At 35.8% G+C, this 19,110-nt stretch overlaps 1 protein-coding gene across 1 annotated transcript in view; it reads left to right on the forward strand.

Annotated features, from left to right (window-relative positions):
- Window positions 1-4,834: 4,834 nt before the first annotated feature.
- Window positions 4,835-19,110, forward strand: part of AOX1 (aldehyde oxidase 1) — a 74,297-nt gene continuing 60,021 nt past the window's right edge. The window contains exons 1-7 of the mRNA XM_081956937.1: window positions 4,835-4,925; window positions 7,146-7,203; window positions 7,636-7,732; window positions 8,553-8,661; window positions 9,958-10,084; window positions 11,359-11,420; window positions 11,649-11,750. Coding sequence (XP_081813063.1) covers window positions 4,872-4,925; window positions 7,146-7,203; window positions 7,636-7,732; window positions 8,553-8,661; window positions 9,958-10,084; window positions 11,359-11,420; window positions 11,649-11,750 — 609 coding nt within the window. The 5' untranslated portion in view covers window positions 4,835-4,871. The remainder of the gene's footprint in view (window positions 4,926-7,145; window positions 7,204-7,635; window positions 7,733-8,552; window positions 8,662-9,957; window positions 10,085-11,358; window positions 11,421-11,648; window positions 11,751-19,110) is intronic.

Below are 19,110 nucleotides of genomic sequence, written 5' to 3' on the forward strand. Positions count from 1 at the left end.
GCTGGGCATCGTAAAAAAGTGCTATCGGTTTGGCTTTGAATAGTTTTGAGTGCTGCACGTATTTAGTGGCCACCTCTTATCTTGAGAAATTTGAGGATGGTAGTTGAGGACACTTTTTTTTATCCTAGCTCATTCAGAAAAATAGACAAATTATATTTGTGAGGTGGATAAAATTTTGGATTTCTTCCAGATATTCTATTCATTAATATTACTACTTCTTAGCAAGAACAGGCCTGCCCAAGGTCAGGCTGGGGAATGGTGTTGATTGAGAAAAAGGATTGTATATCATCCACCAAGCATCCACCTAGAAATAAGGTTTTTAATCTCAATGTGCTAACAATGCCAGTTGCTATGCGAAAAATGTTTTCATATTATTTTAGAGCACTTGCATGAATATAATTAATTGCTTTCTACACAATATAATTAATTGCTTTCTACACACCTGGAGTTGATGAGTCAAGTACTTATTTTACATCTTATATAAACACATGGAGAAGGGTAATTAAAATAGCACATTTCCTATGATTATTATTATAAATTTTGAAACATGCTTCTTCCCACGTTACAGTTGTACACCTTTAAAACTTTCTGTGTATTTTTATAACAACTAAACTCTACTGTTAAGCCAAATATAATTCAAAACAAACAAGAAAATGACTCAAAGTTAGCATAGGCTTGTGCAAAGGCGTGTAATAAATCACAAGCATTCTTATTTTAAAATCAATGAGGGCTTCATAAATATAAAGTCTGGCCCAAGTCACTGATATCAGTTAACTTCTGGGGAGTAAGTCTGATTTATTCTCTAAATCAGTTGGAATCAGAAAGTTAAAAAGTCCTTCATTCTAGTTCTGCTTACTTAGAAAATTTAAATTTTTAGAGTGCACTTATTTTGAATTTCCTTTTGATCTTTTTTTCTGAATGCAATGGGTATCAGGCAGCATGAAACTTAGATTTAGAAATTCAATTCAATTCAAAAGAAGATAAAGCTCCAAATCAGGGGTGATATTCAGCAGGTTCTGACCAGTTTTGGAGAACCGGTAGAGGAAATTTTGAGTAGTTCGGAGAATGCCACCTCTGACTGGCCCGGCCCCCATCTATTCTCTGCCTCTCGAGTCCCAGCTGATTGGGAGGGAATGGGGATTTTGCAGTAACCTTCCCCTGGAGCGTGGAGGGAATGGAGATTTTACAGTATCCTTCCCCTGCCATATCCATCAAGCCAAGCCCACAGAACAGGTAGTAAAAAAAATTGAATCCCACCACTGCTCCTACATTTTATTTTTCCAAATCAAATGAATGAAATCTGTTGTTAATATCAAATTGACCTAATTCAAGTTTCCAGTTTGATGTGAATCTTCAAATCAGAAGTGATCCTAATAAACATTGTGACTCCCTTCTTTAACCAGCTGCTTAAGCAATCTGAACCAAGTAGTATTATATTGTACCTTCTTTGAAGAGCATGTATTCCTATTCCTTTTCATAGCCATGGAGCAGAGTTAACTGGAATTTACTGCCACAATCTGGAATTTATCATGGTGGTTATTTCAATTACTGTAGGGACAAACCGGCCATCAACATCTTGTTCAATCCCCTTACCCCAAAAGAAAAGGCCATCTCTAACACTAGAAATGAAATTGGTTGTACTATGTCACACTAAATCTTGTGAAAGCTCCTCATCCCTAGCATATGTTTTAATCTGATTGAATCTACTATGTGCAACATAATTGTGAAGAATGCTATTAGAATCCATAGTGCCCTCATTCACTATCTTTGTCTGCCAAGATAACCATGTACATTAGTAACCCAGCTGTAGAAATGATGGAGAAAATGCTTTTATTGTGCATAGAACATGAGATAAGGAAGGTTTAATATTGGGGCAGAAGAAATCTCTCAGTAGTAAGTGCCTCTTTTCTGCAAAGAATTATTTCAAGTTTACAGAAAAATAATAAATAAAAGTCAGTTTTCTAAGCATCAACCTTAGAGACAATTTTCAAATGAGTTGCTTAAAGGAGTCAGCATCACCACCTCACTGAGACCCAACAAAATCCCAAGAACCCAAGAGGTGAAACTCAAGAAATCTTTCTAGCCAAAAATGTTAGAAGTTATCAAGTTACTCTTCTTTCTCCAGTGTTACATGGTGATATTCATGAAGATTGTTTGCTTTAAGATATGTTACGGAAATGTGCTGTTCTTTCAGATTAAATAACAAATCTTACAGGTCCTGCAAGTGTATATATAATTCCAATAAAAAACAATGTGGCACCCACAGCATCAGAACTAAGGCCAGTTAAAACTTGTTTTTCTATTGCCTGAAATTCCTTGGGGTCAAATATATGTAGCGCAGAGTCAGGTATTTTTTCCAGTGAGTTTCACTATGTTCTCCCCCTCTTTTACAAAATGAGATTACTAAACCAAGAGTAAATCAAGAGAGGAGAAGTGAGAACTTAATTATTTCCTCTTCAGAAAGCATTTTTAAATTTTAAATTATGACTTATGGTAGTCATAAGAGTCCACTAAGAAGATTCAAGTGAGTTCCGTACCAGGATACAAGAATCATGGAAGCTGGGACTTGCATCATAGTGTCAAACGACCTTCCTCATGGGTTGTACAAACATCCATGGGAATAACTGCTATTCTCCCATGCAAAAAGAGCTAAAACTACCACAGGTATGAAATGCCAGATATATTTTAGTTTTTAGAGATACAGAAACCTCCATCTCCTGCAACCTGTTCATGAAGATCATATGATATAATATTTCCTCATAGAAATCAATTATTTCTAGTTCTTGGTCATTTCTCCAATATCATTGAACATCTACGTGAAAGTGCAAAAACTCAACAATCTGTTCAGGAGGAGCTATTAGCAATATGCATGTGATATCCATCTCTATAATGTCACCCTGAGCTGAATGGGAAAGCCAATAAAAGTTGCTGCAGTGTGTGGAAACTGCCCACGCTTGAATTGGAAGGAACCCAAGCAAAACAGAGTGGCTGAAAACTCTTATGGCTACTGACACCATGATAATACCAACTTTGATTCTCAGCTAGATTATTCTTCACCAGAAAAAGAGGAGCCACAACTTGGGGCCCTTCTGAACTCACAGCTCCTGATGGACAGGTAGAATCTGTGGCCAGGCACCTATGGCCCAACCCTGGACTGCCTATTAGAGCAGCATCCCCCAACCTTTTTGGTACCGGGGACCAGTTCAATGGAGAGAGGTTTTTCTACGGACCAGAGGAGGTGTGGTTTCATGTGCTGCCTGCATCCCGCAGATGAGGCTTCGCTGTTTGCATTGTGTGGTTTCTGGCATGGCATGGACTGGTGCCAGTCCACAGACCCCTAGGTTGGGGACCCCTGTTTGAGACCTTTACTTGGAACAGGATGCATTGTTATCTCATAACTAGATTTCTGTATTTTTGCTATATGCTTTTGAAGACCATTGAAAACTTCGGCCGGCCCAAAAAGCCATGGTTTGCATGCTTATTAGGCTGCAAATATTAGCGCAGAAACAGCATTGGTTATCAATTATTTCAAAGTGCAATTCATGTACTGCTCAATATTGATACATTCATGTACAGCTAGAGACCTGGCTATCTATTATTTTTCCCATGCAGAATGGGTGACAAAGGAGTGTCTGCTGAAGGTTCCCTTTTATCTCAAGGTATAACAGGAAGAGGACATGAAACTGAGCAGTCTCACTGAAGTATCCCTCCTTTGCAACAACTTGCCTCCAGGCAATGGTGACTTGCATTTGCATAGCTTTTGATCCAGTAATAACAGCAGTTTTTGCAGACTGACTTTTGAATTGATCATGGTATTTTCAGAGCTAAGGTATTGATGCCTGTTTTATATTATATACTGTATAGTAATTTGTAATTAATAATTTATATTCTTGCATTGCACATTGCTTAGATGCCTTTGAAACTCAGAAAGTCTAAAAATGTTATAAAGAAAGAAACAAGTGTAAAGTTGTTCTTTGATTTTAATGGTTATGTTAGCATATACCATAATCCTATACCTAAATGAAATAAATATTGTACTGTTGAAAGAAATGTCCTTCTGGGTTCGGCTCCAAGTGAGGAAAAAGACATTGGAGACATGGAGGCTGCTTGGAAAGATGGTTTTAATTGTGTACAGGACCACATGGCTTGAGTCCTGAACAGAAAAGGTGATCACATGCTTCAATGTTTATGTTTTATAAAATTTGCCAAATTTCAGTTCTACGGGAGTCCTGAGTCCTGGATTTTGGATGCATTCTGTAAATTAACCCACTTGAGGTACCTTGGTTCAAAAAGTTGCACCATTTCACCCAGTTAAAGGACTGGGAAAACGCCATGCTTACTAAACAGACGATTCCAACTCAGTCATGAGTGCCATTTCATCAGGCTGTGATCAAGCAGAATTTCCAGCAGAGAAAAGAGAGGCAGTTTTTCATCTCTTACTTTTTGCACATCCCCCCCCCCTCATTCTCCCATCATTTTACTGGATGTTTCTCTTCCTAAAATTCCCTACCTTCTAGAACACCTGCAAGTGAAATAGGAATAAATGAGTAGGGCTTCCTCTAAGGGAAAAATCCAGATAGTGTTTTCTTGCCAATTCTTGAACTCTAGTCTTAACCTAGTGCAGGGGTTCTTAAAGTAACTTGATTTACATCTAAATAGTGTTAAATTCTTCCAACTAAATAAATCCATCTATGCTTGGAGATGAAGAAAAACAATCTTCCAAGGAAATTTTGAATAATTCTATTCAGGCTCCTCCCCCCTCCTTATTTCATTTGTTGCTTAGTTTTTAGAAATAGACTGCCACTGCAAAATCCTTCATTCTTTACCACATCATTCCTGATAGTTCTAAAAGTGTACTTTTCAGTTGCAAAATGGCTTGTCCTCAATCATCAGATGAGCTTGTCTTTTTTGTGAATGGAAGGAAGGTAAGGATTTCTTTTCTCTAACAGAACATAAACTCTTTTTAAAAAAAATAATATATATTATTCCCGACACTGCAGTGATTCATTCTGACTTGCAATATATTTATATCTTTATAGTACAAGGGACAGATTTGTGTACATGCAATAGTAATTGTCTACACAGAAATAAAACTACGTAATTGCAACATATTTATTGACTTGTAAAATTATTCTCCCAAGTATTTGAATGCAGCCTTAGGACAGGAATACAGTGATCGTAAACCAAGTAAATGAACTGAACTATTGCAGAAATGATTTTGTTATATTGTGTAACTATTATTTTATGATTGTAATTAATGTAAAGTTTAGCCAAGACTAAGCTAATTAAGACATTGCTAACCAATCATCTGAAAAGTTGTTAAGAAATAAATCAGATACTATTTCTTTTTCTATTTAAAACTGATAATTATGCAGTTTTATATTTATAGCATCAATTTACAAATATGTTAAGTAGCTTTTTGCCAGATTTACTACAAATTGATATTCTCAAGAGGAACTTTAGTTTGTATGACACATGCAAGAAAACCAGAAGGCATCCAGAAATATATTTTATGAATTTTCAACTAAAAGATTTTGAGGGAGAGGTTTAAAATGTGGAACTTTCAATGTTCCCATACCTTAAGTCTGAAGTGAACTATATTTTTGCTTTTTTATATTTTTAGAATTCTAATACAGTGTGATAAAAGCACAAAGCAGGGTATTAAAATATAAAGAAATGCCCAGGAAACAACCTGTGTGAGGGGAAACCTTTACCTTTTAAGAAGAGGCAAAAAATAAAATAGTTTTCATATCATAATGATAAGGTGACCAACCGTCCTCCTTTAGGGAGGACAGTCCTTCTTTTGTAAGTTCTGTCCTCCCTTGAAAAGTGTCCTCCTACATGTCCTCCTTTTTGATATTTGAAGGCTAATCTGTTGCGCGTTATGTGACGTATTTTATTAAACAGTTTTTAATGGTTTTTTTTTACTTCATTGCAAGTATATTGAACAGATATTGAATCTTGTGTTGAATTTTTATCTAAAGAAATGCTAGACATTAAAATAGACGACAATTGTCTCTTTGAAGAAATTAGAAGACTGAATGTATATTTAAATTATGAAAAAATTAATACAATGGGAAAATCAACATGTTGAAATTGATAAAAGATGGGTGGATATTTTCAGCCATTTAAAAAATGAACATATTCCACTGCTGCATTAGTTCCATGTTCCAACATTTATTTATACTTGTTCAATTTACGTTGTGCTGCCCTGGAACTAATGCAGCAGTTGAAAGAGTTTTTTTCAATTGCCAATGATTTTTTGACAAGTGAGAAATCGAGATTGAATGTTGATACTCTAGCTGCAGCACTTGCCGTAAAATTCAATATGAAGGATATTTCTTGTTCAGATATTTCCAATATATTGTTAGAAGATGATACATTGACAAAAAATATTAATTCAATGGAAAAGTACTCATTTAAATAATAATTAACAGGCATGTAAGCATAATTACAATATAAAATGTTGCAAATGTTTTATTATGCATATATCATATTTTAGTGTATTATTGTTGCAATGAATAAAATATTTCTTTTCTTTACGATATATTTTTTCCAATTTATTTGTCCTCCTTTTCATTGTAAAAAAGTTGGTCACCTTATAAATGACTATAAACCTATATGTACAGTGAAGTTGTACTTATGACAGAATAGAAATCTTTTAATAGAACTTTGCTTGTTTGTTCCCATCAACACATCAATACTGAAAGGAATGTTTCATGCATTGCATAGAGAGTAAAATGTAAATGGAGTTATGCTGAGGAAGGAAAGGAAAAGGGAAGGAAGGAAAGGAGAGAGGGAGGATGAAAGGAAAGAAGGTCTATTTCTTATATTTTGATTTGCTATGATTTTTCTTATGGCTTATGCCATGTCCCACCTGTCCCCTTCTTATCCTAATGGTCTTATTGTATCCGAATGTCTGCAGCCCAAACAACTTTGCATTGTCCTTCTCTTCTAACAGATGACTCAAGTCTCAGTAGAATTAATTCAAACATGCTAAGAGATTTGTAAACCTGTAATGCTAAGCCTAAATAAGAGGAAAGAAAAAGCATGTGGTATTAATTTAAACTCTTAAAAGCAATATTAAGCCTATTGGGGAAAAGTGCATTATATCCTTATAAAGGTTAAATCTTCTTTCAATGCAGGTGACAGACAATTATCCTGATCCTGAAGAATACTTGCTTAATTACCTGAGAAAGGAACGTATCCTTTTTCTTTACAGCGTTACATAATAAATTCTGTTGATCATGCAAATGCATGATCACTTTCCTGTAACTGAAGTAAACCTCAGTTTCCCAGGAAAACAGAGCCTTTTGGTTCGTATTTATTCTGACACGCAACGTCAAACCAGATTCGCTTAACAACCACACAATTCCCTTAAAAATTGCAATGATTTGCTTCATAACTGTGCCAAAAAAAAGGTTGTAAAATCAAACGTGACTTACTTAAGAACTGCCTTGCTTAACAATTGTCATTCTGGTCCCAATTGTGGCTGTAAGTAGAGGACTACCTGTATTTATTTTCTTCCCACTTACTCCCTATGGAAATTGAAAGTAATGGGGAAATGGTTCTGGCAAAATATACAGTCTTAGATGGGAATCGGTGTTTTTTTCCTTAACAATATGACTCTATCAGTTCACCTGACTGGAACTAAATATGGCTGTGGAATTGGAGGCTGTGGAGCCTGCACTGTGATGATATCAACCTATAATCCTGAAACCAAAAAGATACAGTATCCTTCAGAAAGGGGGAAGTGGGATTCTGTCTAAAGATTTTGCAAAATGAAGGAAACATTTTGCTTTCACCCCAAAGATTTGTGGAAATACAGATAGAAAAAGAATAATTCTGTCAGTCAAGAATACCCAAAACAGAGTAGTAAAATGGTTGGAATCTCAGTGGGCCCACAGGGGTTTAATGATGTCAAGTTTCAGTTAAAACAATAAACACCTGTTCAAGCTATAGTGCTTCGAAAGAAGATATTCACTGCCCCTCTCCGCTTTCCTTATTATATAAGGTGATGGGATGCTTGTGGATCTCTGTAGCACTTTTCTTGGCTGCAATTCTTTTGAATCGTTACCAAAGTAAGAACAGTTTATAATTGGAGAATCGTGATTAAGGGAATACATCCTTTAAGTCAATCCTATTTGGTACTCTGTCTGCTATTCTAATGTTTTCCTTATGGCTGTCTGGTCCAAGTCTGGTTTCAAAGCACGAAGGTGTAAAAAAAGAAAGCAGGGGTCTTGCAGGGGACCACCAAGCACACAGGCTTCCTTCTCACATCTTTTTATTTCAATTAACATCACAGGAATTATTTTTGAATTCTATTATATCTCTAATAAAAATCAATACATGGATGTTTAATGTAAATTTGCATCAACTTTGTCTCAAGGCATAGCAAATATTATTCCAAGGTAGGGGCCCAATAGTAGGATTTCTCTGGAGAGCTATGAAATGCTGAGGTCCCATAGAGCATACCAGAATAGATGGTGTGGAGATCATCTGTAACTATTTTAATGGTTATGCATGTGGATACTCTCCTTTACATCCTAAAGTCATTTTCCAGCCAACTCTTGTCTACTTCCATTATGCTCCATCCATGGTGCTGCAATAACCACTGTAGAAGGAGTGGGCACCACAAAGACCAAACTTAATCCTATACAGGTAAGAATAATAGATAAGCGGTTAAACCAGTTAAGATATGACTTATAGTGCTTCTTTCAAAATTGAATTGAGAATTTGAATCTATAGTTTTTCTCAAGCCTAGTTCATACCATCTGAATTGAAGAATAACTCCTAACAGTTTTCGGTTCCCAACTTCCTTAGTTCCCATCTGACTAAGTATTTCTTTTGCTTTGTTCTCCTTATCTGGCTGTTGTGGTTGCATCACAGATTCCTTCCCTTCCATTGATATATGTGCTAAGGTATCTGCTGCCCTAGCTGTGACCCACATGTACCTGAGAAGGGAAGCCCCCCCCCCCCAATACGCCTTGCAATGTAGAATCAGGTTTATGACAGTTTCTTTGAAGGGTTGTAGCAATAGCAATAGCACATAGACTTAAATACAGCTTCATAGTGCTTTAGAGCCCTGTCTAAGCAGTTTACAGAATCAGCATATTTCCCCCAGCAATCTGGGGCCTCATTTTACCCACCTCGGAAGGATGGAAGGCTGAGTCAGCCTTGAGCCTGGTGAGATTCGATCTGCCAAACTGCTGGCAGTCTGCAATTAGCAGAAGTAGCCTGCAGTACTGCACTCTAACCACTCTAACCACTGCACCATCGCAGCTCATGTAACTGAATTTTTATGTGGCATTTTGAAATGATAATGCACTTGTCTGATCTCTGTTGCCATGGGTCCTTTACGGTGAGATCTCCATTTTCAGAAACATTTTCATTTATTTTGATAGTAAAAATATGGTAAATTGTCAAGTTGGGCACTAGTCCTGCATAAAAAATGTGGACATGTAGAAGCATTGTAATACAGAGATAAAACAATTAGGAAGATTTCTTCTTAAGTCTTGCACTGTAATCTATAGTTTAAGGCAGTGAAAAACAAGTGTAGCATTGTTTTTGTAGTTGTACTGCATGTGGTGAAAATTTGTACAGGCATCAACCCTTGCAATGCAGGGTTTTGCTCAAGATTCATGTGGTGTATGCAACAGAGGAGAAAGAACAGTTGTGACAATTTCTGTAGCCTTAGTTTAGACATGTTTTATATACAACATCATTTTCTCTTTTAAAAAAGTAAAAGTTGATCCTTAATTGCTTTTTGTAACAACCAGCGGAAAAATCTGTAACCACAATATAGAGTTTGAATAATAAAGTCATAGGAATAATATTTCAAGAATAAATCATTGCAACAACAGTTAATTCATGTCCAAGCTATGAAAAAATAGTAATAAATATATTTACAAGATAATGTTTTCCTGTGGGTCATAAATTTAGATATTTTGATTCCAGGAAAGGCTGGCAAAGTGTTTTGGCTCCCAGTGTGGCTTCTGTACTCCTGGGATGGTGATGTCTATGTATTCTCTCCTGAGAAATCATCCTGAGCCCAGCATGAAGCAGATTGTTGCATCTTTGGATGGTAGGCTGCCTTTATCCCAAAAATTATTTTTCTTTCCCTGTTTGTTAGTAATTTAGTCATAGACCAAAAAAAGTGGCTATTTTTACAGGTACTCCTCAACTTATAACAGTTTGTTTAGTGTCAGTTCAAAGCACTCAAAACAGTGACTTATTCCTGTTTTTCACATTTATGACTGTTGCAGCATCCCTATAGTCACGTGATCAAAATTCATATACCTGGCAACTGACTCATATTTATGATGGTTGTAGTGTCCCAGGGTCAGGTAAATCACCTTTTGCAACCTTCTGACAAGCAAATTCAACGAGGAAGCCAGATTCATTTAACCACCATGTTACTAACTTAACAACTCTGGCAATAAAGGTTGTAAAATGGGGCAAAATTCATTTAACAACTGTCTCATTTACCAGGAGAATTTTGGGCTCAATTGTGGTCATAAGTCAAGGACTACCTGTGCATATCTAAGTATTTGCCTCCCAAACAGTTCTTTCTTGGTTCTGCTGCCAAATACCTCCAATATTTCTCTTCTCTACTTTCCACTTGTATTTAAACATATAAAATATAAAGTGGGAATAACCAATGACTAAACCTTCTACCCAGGTCCTGGCTCCAGTTGCCTTAAGTATTTTGAAATATTTTTAAAGTACAAATGGCACAAAACATACACACAAATTAATGTATAATTAAATTTAATAAATTAAAATATATAAAGTAATCACATTTTGATTAAGTTATGGTTAAGGCTACCTTCTTCGTGTATCTTTTAGCATTTTATTTGTTTATGGGAACAACCTTAATCTACAGCAGTGTTTCTCAAACTTGGCAACTTTAAGTCCTGTGGACTTCAACTCCCAGAATCCCCCAGCCAGCTGGCTGGGGGATTCTGGGAGTTGAAGTCCACAGGACTTAAAGTCGCCAAGTTTGAGAAACACTGATCTACAGATTTATTTTATTGAAGGGAGCAAAGAGTTGATCAGAGGGGAAGTACTTCCACCATGGAGAACAAGCCTATGCCTGCAGAGAACTATTAGGAAGAAAAACTGCTGCATTCTTTCTATACTCTGAATAAAAGTTTATTTGAAGATATTTCTTCCTGCTTTGGTTTGCTCTTACAAAGTAGTTTTTTATAAACATTGTTTCTTTTGTAAATTATGTAAAGTTTATGTTGATTATAATTATGGTTAACCTGCCCAAGTGAGGCACGTGCATTAAAAGGAGGATACAAAATGCATATTGATCACTGAAATAAATTTATTGTGTGTGATCATTTCTTCCAGGTAATTTGTGCCGTTGCACTGGATACAGACCTATACTGGACAGCTTTAGTGCTTTTTCTTCGGTAAGAAAACAAAGGATGGTCAATGCTTTGATTTTGCTGAAAGTGCCCATTAATGGGAGAAAATGCTGCTCTATTGCAAAAGTGGATAGAAGAAGTGATTATTTTGTGAAGGCCACAAAGATATATACAGTAATAAAATAATTGAAAACAATAAGTAACCCTCTCTAGCTTTCTTTCCAGTGTTATCACAATATTCCTGAATATCATGGAATGAATTTTTTTTCTTAGGAATGCTGCCCATTGGCAGGAAGTGGGAAATGTTGCATGGAAAAAGAGGAGAGCAAAGAGAAAGAGACTTATGCAGAAGATCCATCGTTAAGAAGAGGAAAGGTATGCTACAGCATTTATGATTTTTGTTCTTTCATGAATGAGCTCATGATGCAAGTCCCAAAGGATTTATTTTGGGTGGTATATATCAATCTTATAGGAATGTCTAGATTCCCAATCTTACGATGAGGTCTCTTTTATCTGATACCCACTACCTTGGAAATGGCTTGTAATATACATGTGGCAAGAACCACTACATTATTACAGCATACTTTATTAATAGGGGACACAAAAAGTTGTTAATGATTACACTAGATTTTGAATTAGCCTCTGAACATGTACAAGGTGCACAGTGTCTGACAGTATTTACATTATTTGGAGTGGAAAATATATCCTTCCCTTTTCAGGTTTTGACATTTACTAACCTTATTAGATTTTACCCTGCTGACAACTGGCATCTGTGCTAGGTCACAGCTCTTTGTACTTGCATCCTAATACCTGACATACAGTAAATAAATCACAGGGATTGTGTCCTAACATCCAAATGTCAGCAAGTTAGTTTTTTCCCAGCTATTCTTGCATTTATTAGTCATCTGCAGTTGCAGCCCACATCTCATACTTACCTATGGTTGCTATGAAAAATGGTTGAAAATTGCCAAATCCTTGATCCAACGGTATCTGAATCCTTTCCCTGTTGAATCAGAAGTGTTCAGTGAAGTTTATTTCCACATAAATAGACATAAGATTGCAGAATTAAGAGTTGATATACTTCCATATCCATGCATCGCTGTTTCAGAAGTTGGAATAGCAATTTTCTACCTATATTTAGAAGTAATTTAATTTTCAATGAAATCTAATAATATTAATAATATAATTCTTAGGGGAAGGGGAGACTAGTTTGCTTCACTAGTCAAGTGAAATCTCACCAGCTGTAAAAGATGCATGATGCAGGGGTTTTGTAATTCACTAGTTTATTGGAATTATTTCCAAGGATTGTCTGAACATTTTGCCTTCCAAAGGTGTTTTGTGCTGAGACAAGTTCTGACAAGGATGGTATTGTGATTTGTATAATTTGTTGATTAACTCTTTGACAGGACTCAAATGTGATAATGTTTAAGTTAAATTAAATTAAATTTAAACCCTGGGGGGTTTTCACAGAAATTAAAAAATGTTCACCACACCTTTCAATAATACAGCAGAGGAAGATCTTCGCCTAAAACCTGCATAAATATCCAGGTGTTAATTGGTTCTGATACTTAATCTGGAACAAGAAAATCGAGCGTAGCCAGCAGGATTCCGTTCTGTGAACAGTGTTTGCCATTTCTTTTTTAAAAAAGATTAAAGTGAAAACCTGTTGTTGTTTTCTCAGTTCCTTTAGAAAAGTTGGCAGAGAACATTTTCTACTCATAAAGAACTCTAACATTATCAGTACTGTTTTTGTATTCTAACAATGCTGATCTGAGGAACACAGAAAGTCCTTTCACTGGCCTTGTTTTGATAGCCACCTTTTTAAAAAAGGATTAATGCACTCTAAAGAGATTAAAGTGAAAACCTTTTGTTGTTTTCTCAGTTCCTTTAGAAAAGTTGGCAGAGAACATTTTCTACTCATAAAGAACTCTAACATTATCGGTACTGTTTTTGTATTCTAACAATGCTGATCTGAGGAACACAGAAAGTCCTTTCACTGGCCTTGTTTCGATAGCCACCGTCCCCAATAAACTACTTCTATCAGAGCCTCATTTCCACCGAATTATAATAATTTATTTAGTCAACGACCAGAAAATTTAAAAACAACACTAAAATAAAATGCAATAATTAATTACCAGCATAATAAATGTAAAATAATACTTACAAATGTGACACCCTACTATAATGTATATATGTATGTATGCATGCATGCATGCATGCATGCATGCATGCATGTATGTATCTATCTATCTACAACAAGATAGGTAATGTGTGTTAAATCTAAAGTGATAAATAATACAGAAGCAATTATTCCCCTAGGCCTTATTTTCATTGTGGCAAAATAGAATTTGACTACTGCACAGGAATTTTTAGAAGAAGAATCACTTAGAAACAGTTGGGTCTTCTTGAAAATGTACATAGCAGGTGGAGAATGTAAGCAGATCAGATATTCCTACACAGTTTACAATGTAGAATAGAATTCTTTATTGGCCAAGTGTGATGGGACACACAAGGAATTTGTCTCCCGTGCATAAGAATTTGTCTCCCGTGCATAAGTACACGCAAACCACAAAGTGATATGTCATAGGTCATAGTTACAATAATCCATCATAAAACATAACAAGATCATAGATACCAATAGGAGAAGATAGTAGGAAAGATGAGAAGATGAGAAGCATAATAAAAATTCAGCCTACTACATAGATAAATATCTTTATAGTAATGTATGTGAAATGGTTTTGATCTTTTGTACCCACATTGGGCAGGCAATGCTCAGTTAATGGGGTTTTGGAGTATCTGCCTTGCAGCAGTGCAGATGATAAGATTTTATGCCTGCCTTTGAAAAATACTGTCTCACCCTGGGGGAAGTTAGTTTGTATAGATATATTGCCGTTTCCCAGGTGCTCTTACTTGCTGTATCCAATTTGTACATCTGGGGCAACCTATTAACTTTAACCTGAAATTCCATATCCTTTACTTTCTGTGTGAACAGATATTTGGCTTACCCATATCCTAAATAAATGAGGAATGGAACATAATGTCTGTATGATACCGTTTTCTCCTCTATGGCTTGTTTCCAGGGAAAAGAAAAATTATCTGTTAAAACTCAAAGGGTCAATCCAACTGAAAAAAATTTCAGCCAGTAGTTTATCCTCCTCCTCCAAGCCCTTACTTAGATTGCAAGCATTCCTGTCTCAAGCATTAATTGGGATTTTCTGTTCCATGGGGTGTAGCAAGTATTGATCTCAAAAATTTTGTTGGCACTGTTCCCAGTGCATCCTTCTTCACATAAATTCCTACTTGTGCCCCATAAAGGATCTGGGCCAGTTTAAATGCCACAGGATTAATTCTCCACCACCTGTATAAAAGAACCACATTACAGCAATTGTAGATCTAAGAGCTGGCTGCATTATGTGATTATGCAATGTGACGTGATTTCCAGGTGCTTTTAGACTGGAAAACCACCGTAAATGCAGTAATACACCCTAACTTGTGCACTTGTTGCACTTGTTGGGTGACTCTACTACCGTAGAACAATCAGAATTTTACATTTTTCAAAATAAAGAACCAGGTGATTTTTCTATGCAGTACCAAAATACTACTACTATTGCTCTTTTCAGCCCCATGGGGGTTTATAAAATTACAGCAGCAGCAACAGCATAGCGGAGTATAGGGATTTTGAACCTTGGCAGCTTATCCACATAGAAATCTGGATAATGAACAGACATTCAAGTTAAAAAGAAGAGGGAAAGAGTACATCTCTGTTCACCCTTTCCGAATACTTACTGTGCCAGAGAGGCACCCTTGGATATTGCATTCACTCTTAAGATGGGGTTTTATTTCTGTATAAAAAGAGGAGGTCAAAAGTTGTATTTTTTATTTTTGCCATTCCTGGAAAGTGAATCAAAGACATGTTTAAAATCTAGAAAGGCAATGAAGAGAGAAGAGTTCTTTTTATGAATGTATTTTTCTACCAGATGGTAGAGTACCAAAATATGATCTATTGTTGACTTTCCTTCTCTGAAAAGAAAGCCTGCTCATCTTGGATTATCCCCTCTAAATCTCTATCCAGTCTTGGAACTTGTGATAGATGTTTAGCATGTAATTTGCTAACAACATTCAAAAGGCTCATAGGCCATAATTGCATTGATTATTCTTAGTGCCCATTTCTGCCTCTTCCATAGTTGTTTTGCTCCTGTGTAAAGGAACAACTATTACAGTCTGATTTCATTGCATTCATTGCTAGCTCCCATTCAACAGGGCAACCTGCATAGCCTAACTTTCTGAAAAACACACTTATATAACAAAGAGCAAGCTACTTCCCTCCATACCAAATCAATTCCATTAATAGAAAAGAATCATGTGTTTATATGATCTAGAAATTCAAGCCAGTATTGCATATGTTTCTACTGAAGTAACCTGCACTGCATCAGTGACAAGGTGGAACAGGTGTGTATAACCATTGGACATTGAATAAATTGAGATAACTCAATTACTATAAAAGCTGAATGGTAGAGTGCTTAAAGACAATCCAGCTAAATTTAATAGGTAGCAATGGCATACTCATACCTGTTTATTGCCTGTCCTCATCAGTTTACTGAAAAGTGCAGGTTAGGATTGAGTATCCTCAGTCATCCTAATAGTACTGGTTAGTTCATGGGTCATCAAACTGGTCCCTACCACCCACTAGTGGGCGTTTCGGGATTCCAGGTGGGTGGTAGGGATTTCGGAGGTTAAAACCTCCTTTTGAACTAACGCGTGCGAGAATGCGTGCATTAGGGATTTCGGAAGTTAAAACCTCCTTTTGTGGGAGTGGGTGGGCAGGCGCAAGCGCACACATCCATGAACTAATGCGCGTGTGCACGCAAACAAGCAAACACGTGGGAAGAGGAAGGGGAGGAATGGAAATTGATAGCAGGGACAGGCAGAAGTGGAGCAGAGCAGTTGCAAAATAGGAGAAAGAAAACTTATAGGCAGGAGAGAATTGTTGTTGGCTAATAATAATAAGTGGGCTAACTAGCTTACTTTTGTACATTGCCCTAAGGAAGGTAAAAAAAAGGAGATAAAAAGGAAAAGCACTGTGTGGAGTGCAGATCAAAACGTAAGAGTAAAAGTAGTTGTTAAATTGTGAAACAAATTTAGAACCCATGTCTGAAAAAAAGAAAGATGCTCGTGGCTATTTACCAGAGTATTTGAAGATGGGTTTCATTGAATCTGTTACAAATAAACAGCTTCCAACGTGTTTACTGTGCCACAAGACATTATCTAATTAAGCAATGAAGCCAAGTCGATTGCGAGAACATCTTGCTACAAAGCATTCGCAAGATAAAGATAAGCCCATTGAATATTTTCAAGAAATCTATAAAAGATTTCAAAATTGTTCAACAATAGCTGCATCATTTCAAAAACAACATGCAAAAAATGAGGATGGATTAACTGCAGCTTATCGTATATCACACAATTGCAAAAAGTGGTAAAAGTCATAATATTGGAGAAACTTTGATAATACCCTCTATCAAAGAATTTATCTCAACAGTAATGCATCAGGATATACCTGAAGTTTTAAAAACATTGCCCCTTAGCGATAACACAGTAAAGAGACACATTGACGAAATGGCGGCTAATGTTGAAAATAAATTTATAGGTATTCTCCAAAATTCTTCATTTTCCATACAATTGGATGAGTCTGTCATTGCCGATAATAATGCTCTACTGATGACATATGTACGGTACCTTGATGAAAACAATACATTGCAAGAAGAAATGCTATTCACTGTCAATCTGATTACAGATACAAAAGGATTGTCAATATTTAATGCTGTGAAATCATACTTTGTAAAAAATAATATACCCTTGAACAATATTGCATGTGCTACTTACACACTGCTCCTGACGGGTTTTTTAATTTTTGTGACTTTTAGACTTTTATTAGGGGATTTTAAACTATGTTTTAACTGTCTTTTCTTATCTTTATACCTCCTCCATGTACGCGTGTTCGTTTATTCTGTGTGTGTATTGTCCATATTGTTTTTTATGTGTTTTATTGTACGCCGCCCCGAGTCCTTCGGGAGAGGGTGCGGCTAAGAAATAAATTTATTATTTAAATATTATTATTATTATTATTATTATTTTTATTATTATTATTATTATTATTATTATTATTAAGCACCATCAATGGTAGACCGCTATCGTGGGTTTGTTGCTTACCTGAAGGAAACAAACATTTTGTGTATTCATTGTGTTGTGCATAGATAACATATTGTAGGAAAACATTTAAGTACAAGTCTCCATTCATCATTAAGTATAATAATTAAAGCTGTAAATAAGATCAAATCTAATGCCAAGTGTGATAGAATGTTTCGACAGCTGTGCCAGGACAATAATGAGCAGTTTATTAGGTTACTTTTACACACACAAGATCGATGGCTCTCAAAGGGTACATGCTTGCCTTGTTTTGTTGCATTATTTGATAGTGTCATACAGTTTTTTGAAAGTGTACAATATAGGAAGGGAGCCAATATAACTCTTATAAGTTGCAAAAATATTGTGTCATTATTTATCGAGAAGCTTGATCTTCTCCGTCATAATATTCTCAAGAGAGAATTTCATCAGTTTCCTGAATTGTCCTCTATAAACAATGATATAACTCCGGGGGATATTGAAAGGTTCAGTAGCTACCTCAATGAACTCAAATTGGATATGGAAAAATGATTTCAAGATATTTTGAACTTAAAGGTGCATGACTGGATGATAAATCCTTTTACAGCAAATGTTGCTGAGGTTGATATAACTTGCCAAGAAGAACTATTAGAACTTAAATATGACGAAGAGAGTAAATGTAATTTTGGCAGTGGTGGATACCAAAAACTCTGCCAAAATAAAAAAATGCCTGCGTTATATCCAAATATGTGGAAAATGATGTTCAATTTATTGATACCTTTCCCTACCACATATCTTGTAGAATCAGGCTTTAGTGTTGTTAATCATATTATGAGCAAACAGAGAAACCGTCTGAATATCACCGAAAGAGGAGACCTTCGTTTGTTCCTTATGAAAATTGAACCAGATATCAAATATTTAGTCTTGCAGCATCAGCCTCAAAGATCTCATTAATCACTAATAAAGATAATTTCAATTTACTTTATTGTTTTCTAATTAAACTTTATAAAATTAAAAACATTATAAACATGCATAAAGTAGAAATAAAAAGATAAATGTACGTACATTTCTTTTTTTAAAAAACACCCTCCTTTCTAAAAAATATTCTGCACTTGCGCAAAAACTGGTGGGCAGTAAGGAAATTTTTCCATCAAGAAAGATCCATTAGTGGGTGGTAGGTAGAAAAAGGTTGACTACCACTGGGTTAGTTAACTATGGCTGCATGGGATAAATAGTTACATCCATTATTAATGTTATAGCTGCTTTTCTACAAAAATATTTAAAGTGATCAACTGTACATGATTAGTTAGAGAACATTCCTCCATCTGAATGTTGTCCCTCACTTAGGATCATGCTGGCTAAGTAATTAAAAGAGTTGAAAGCAAATATAACTGTGAGGCATCCATTTGGGGAAGGTGATTTAGAATCCCTCCCATTTTTTAAAAAAATATATAATATGTGCACTTATTTATAAAAAGTGCTATCTAATATTCATAATTATGGGTAGTCCTTGTTTAGCAATCACAGTTGGGATTGGCAACTTGGCTGTTAAGCATAATGTACCTAAATGAAACTG

Source organism: Natrix helvetica (genome assembly GCF_964273705.1).
Source record: "Natrix helvetica genome assembly, chromosome: 1".
NCBI classification, from domain to species: domain Eukaryota; kingdom Metazoa; phylum Chordata; class Lepidosauria; order Squamata; family Natricidae; genus Natrix; species Natrix helvetica.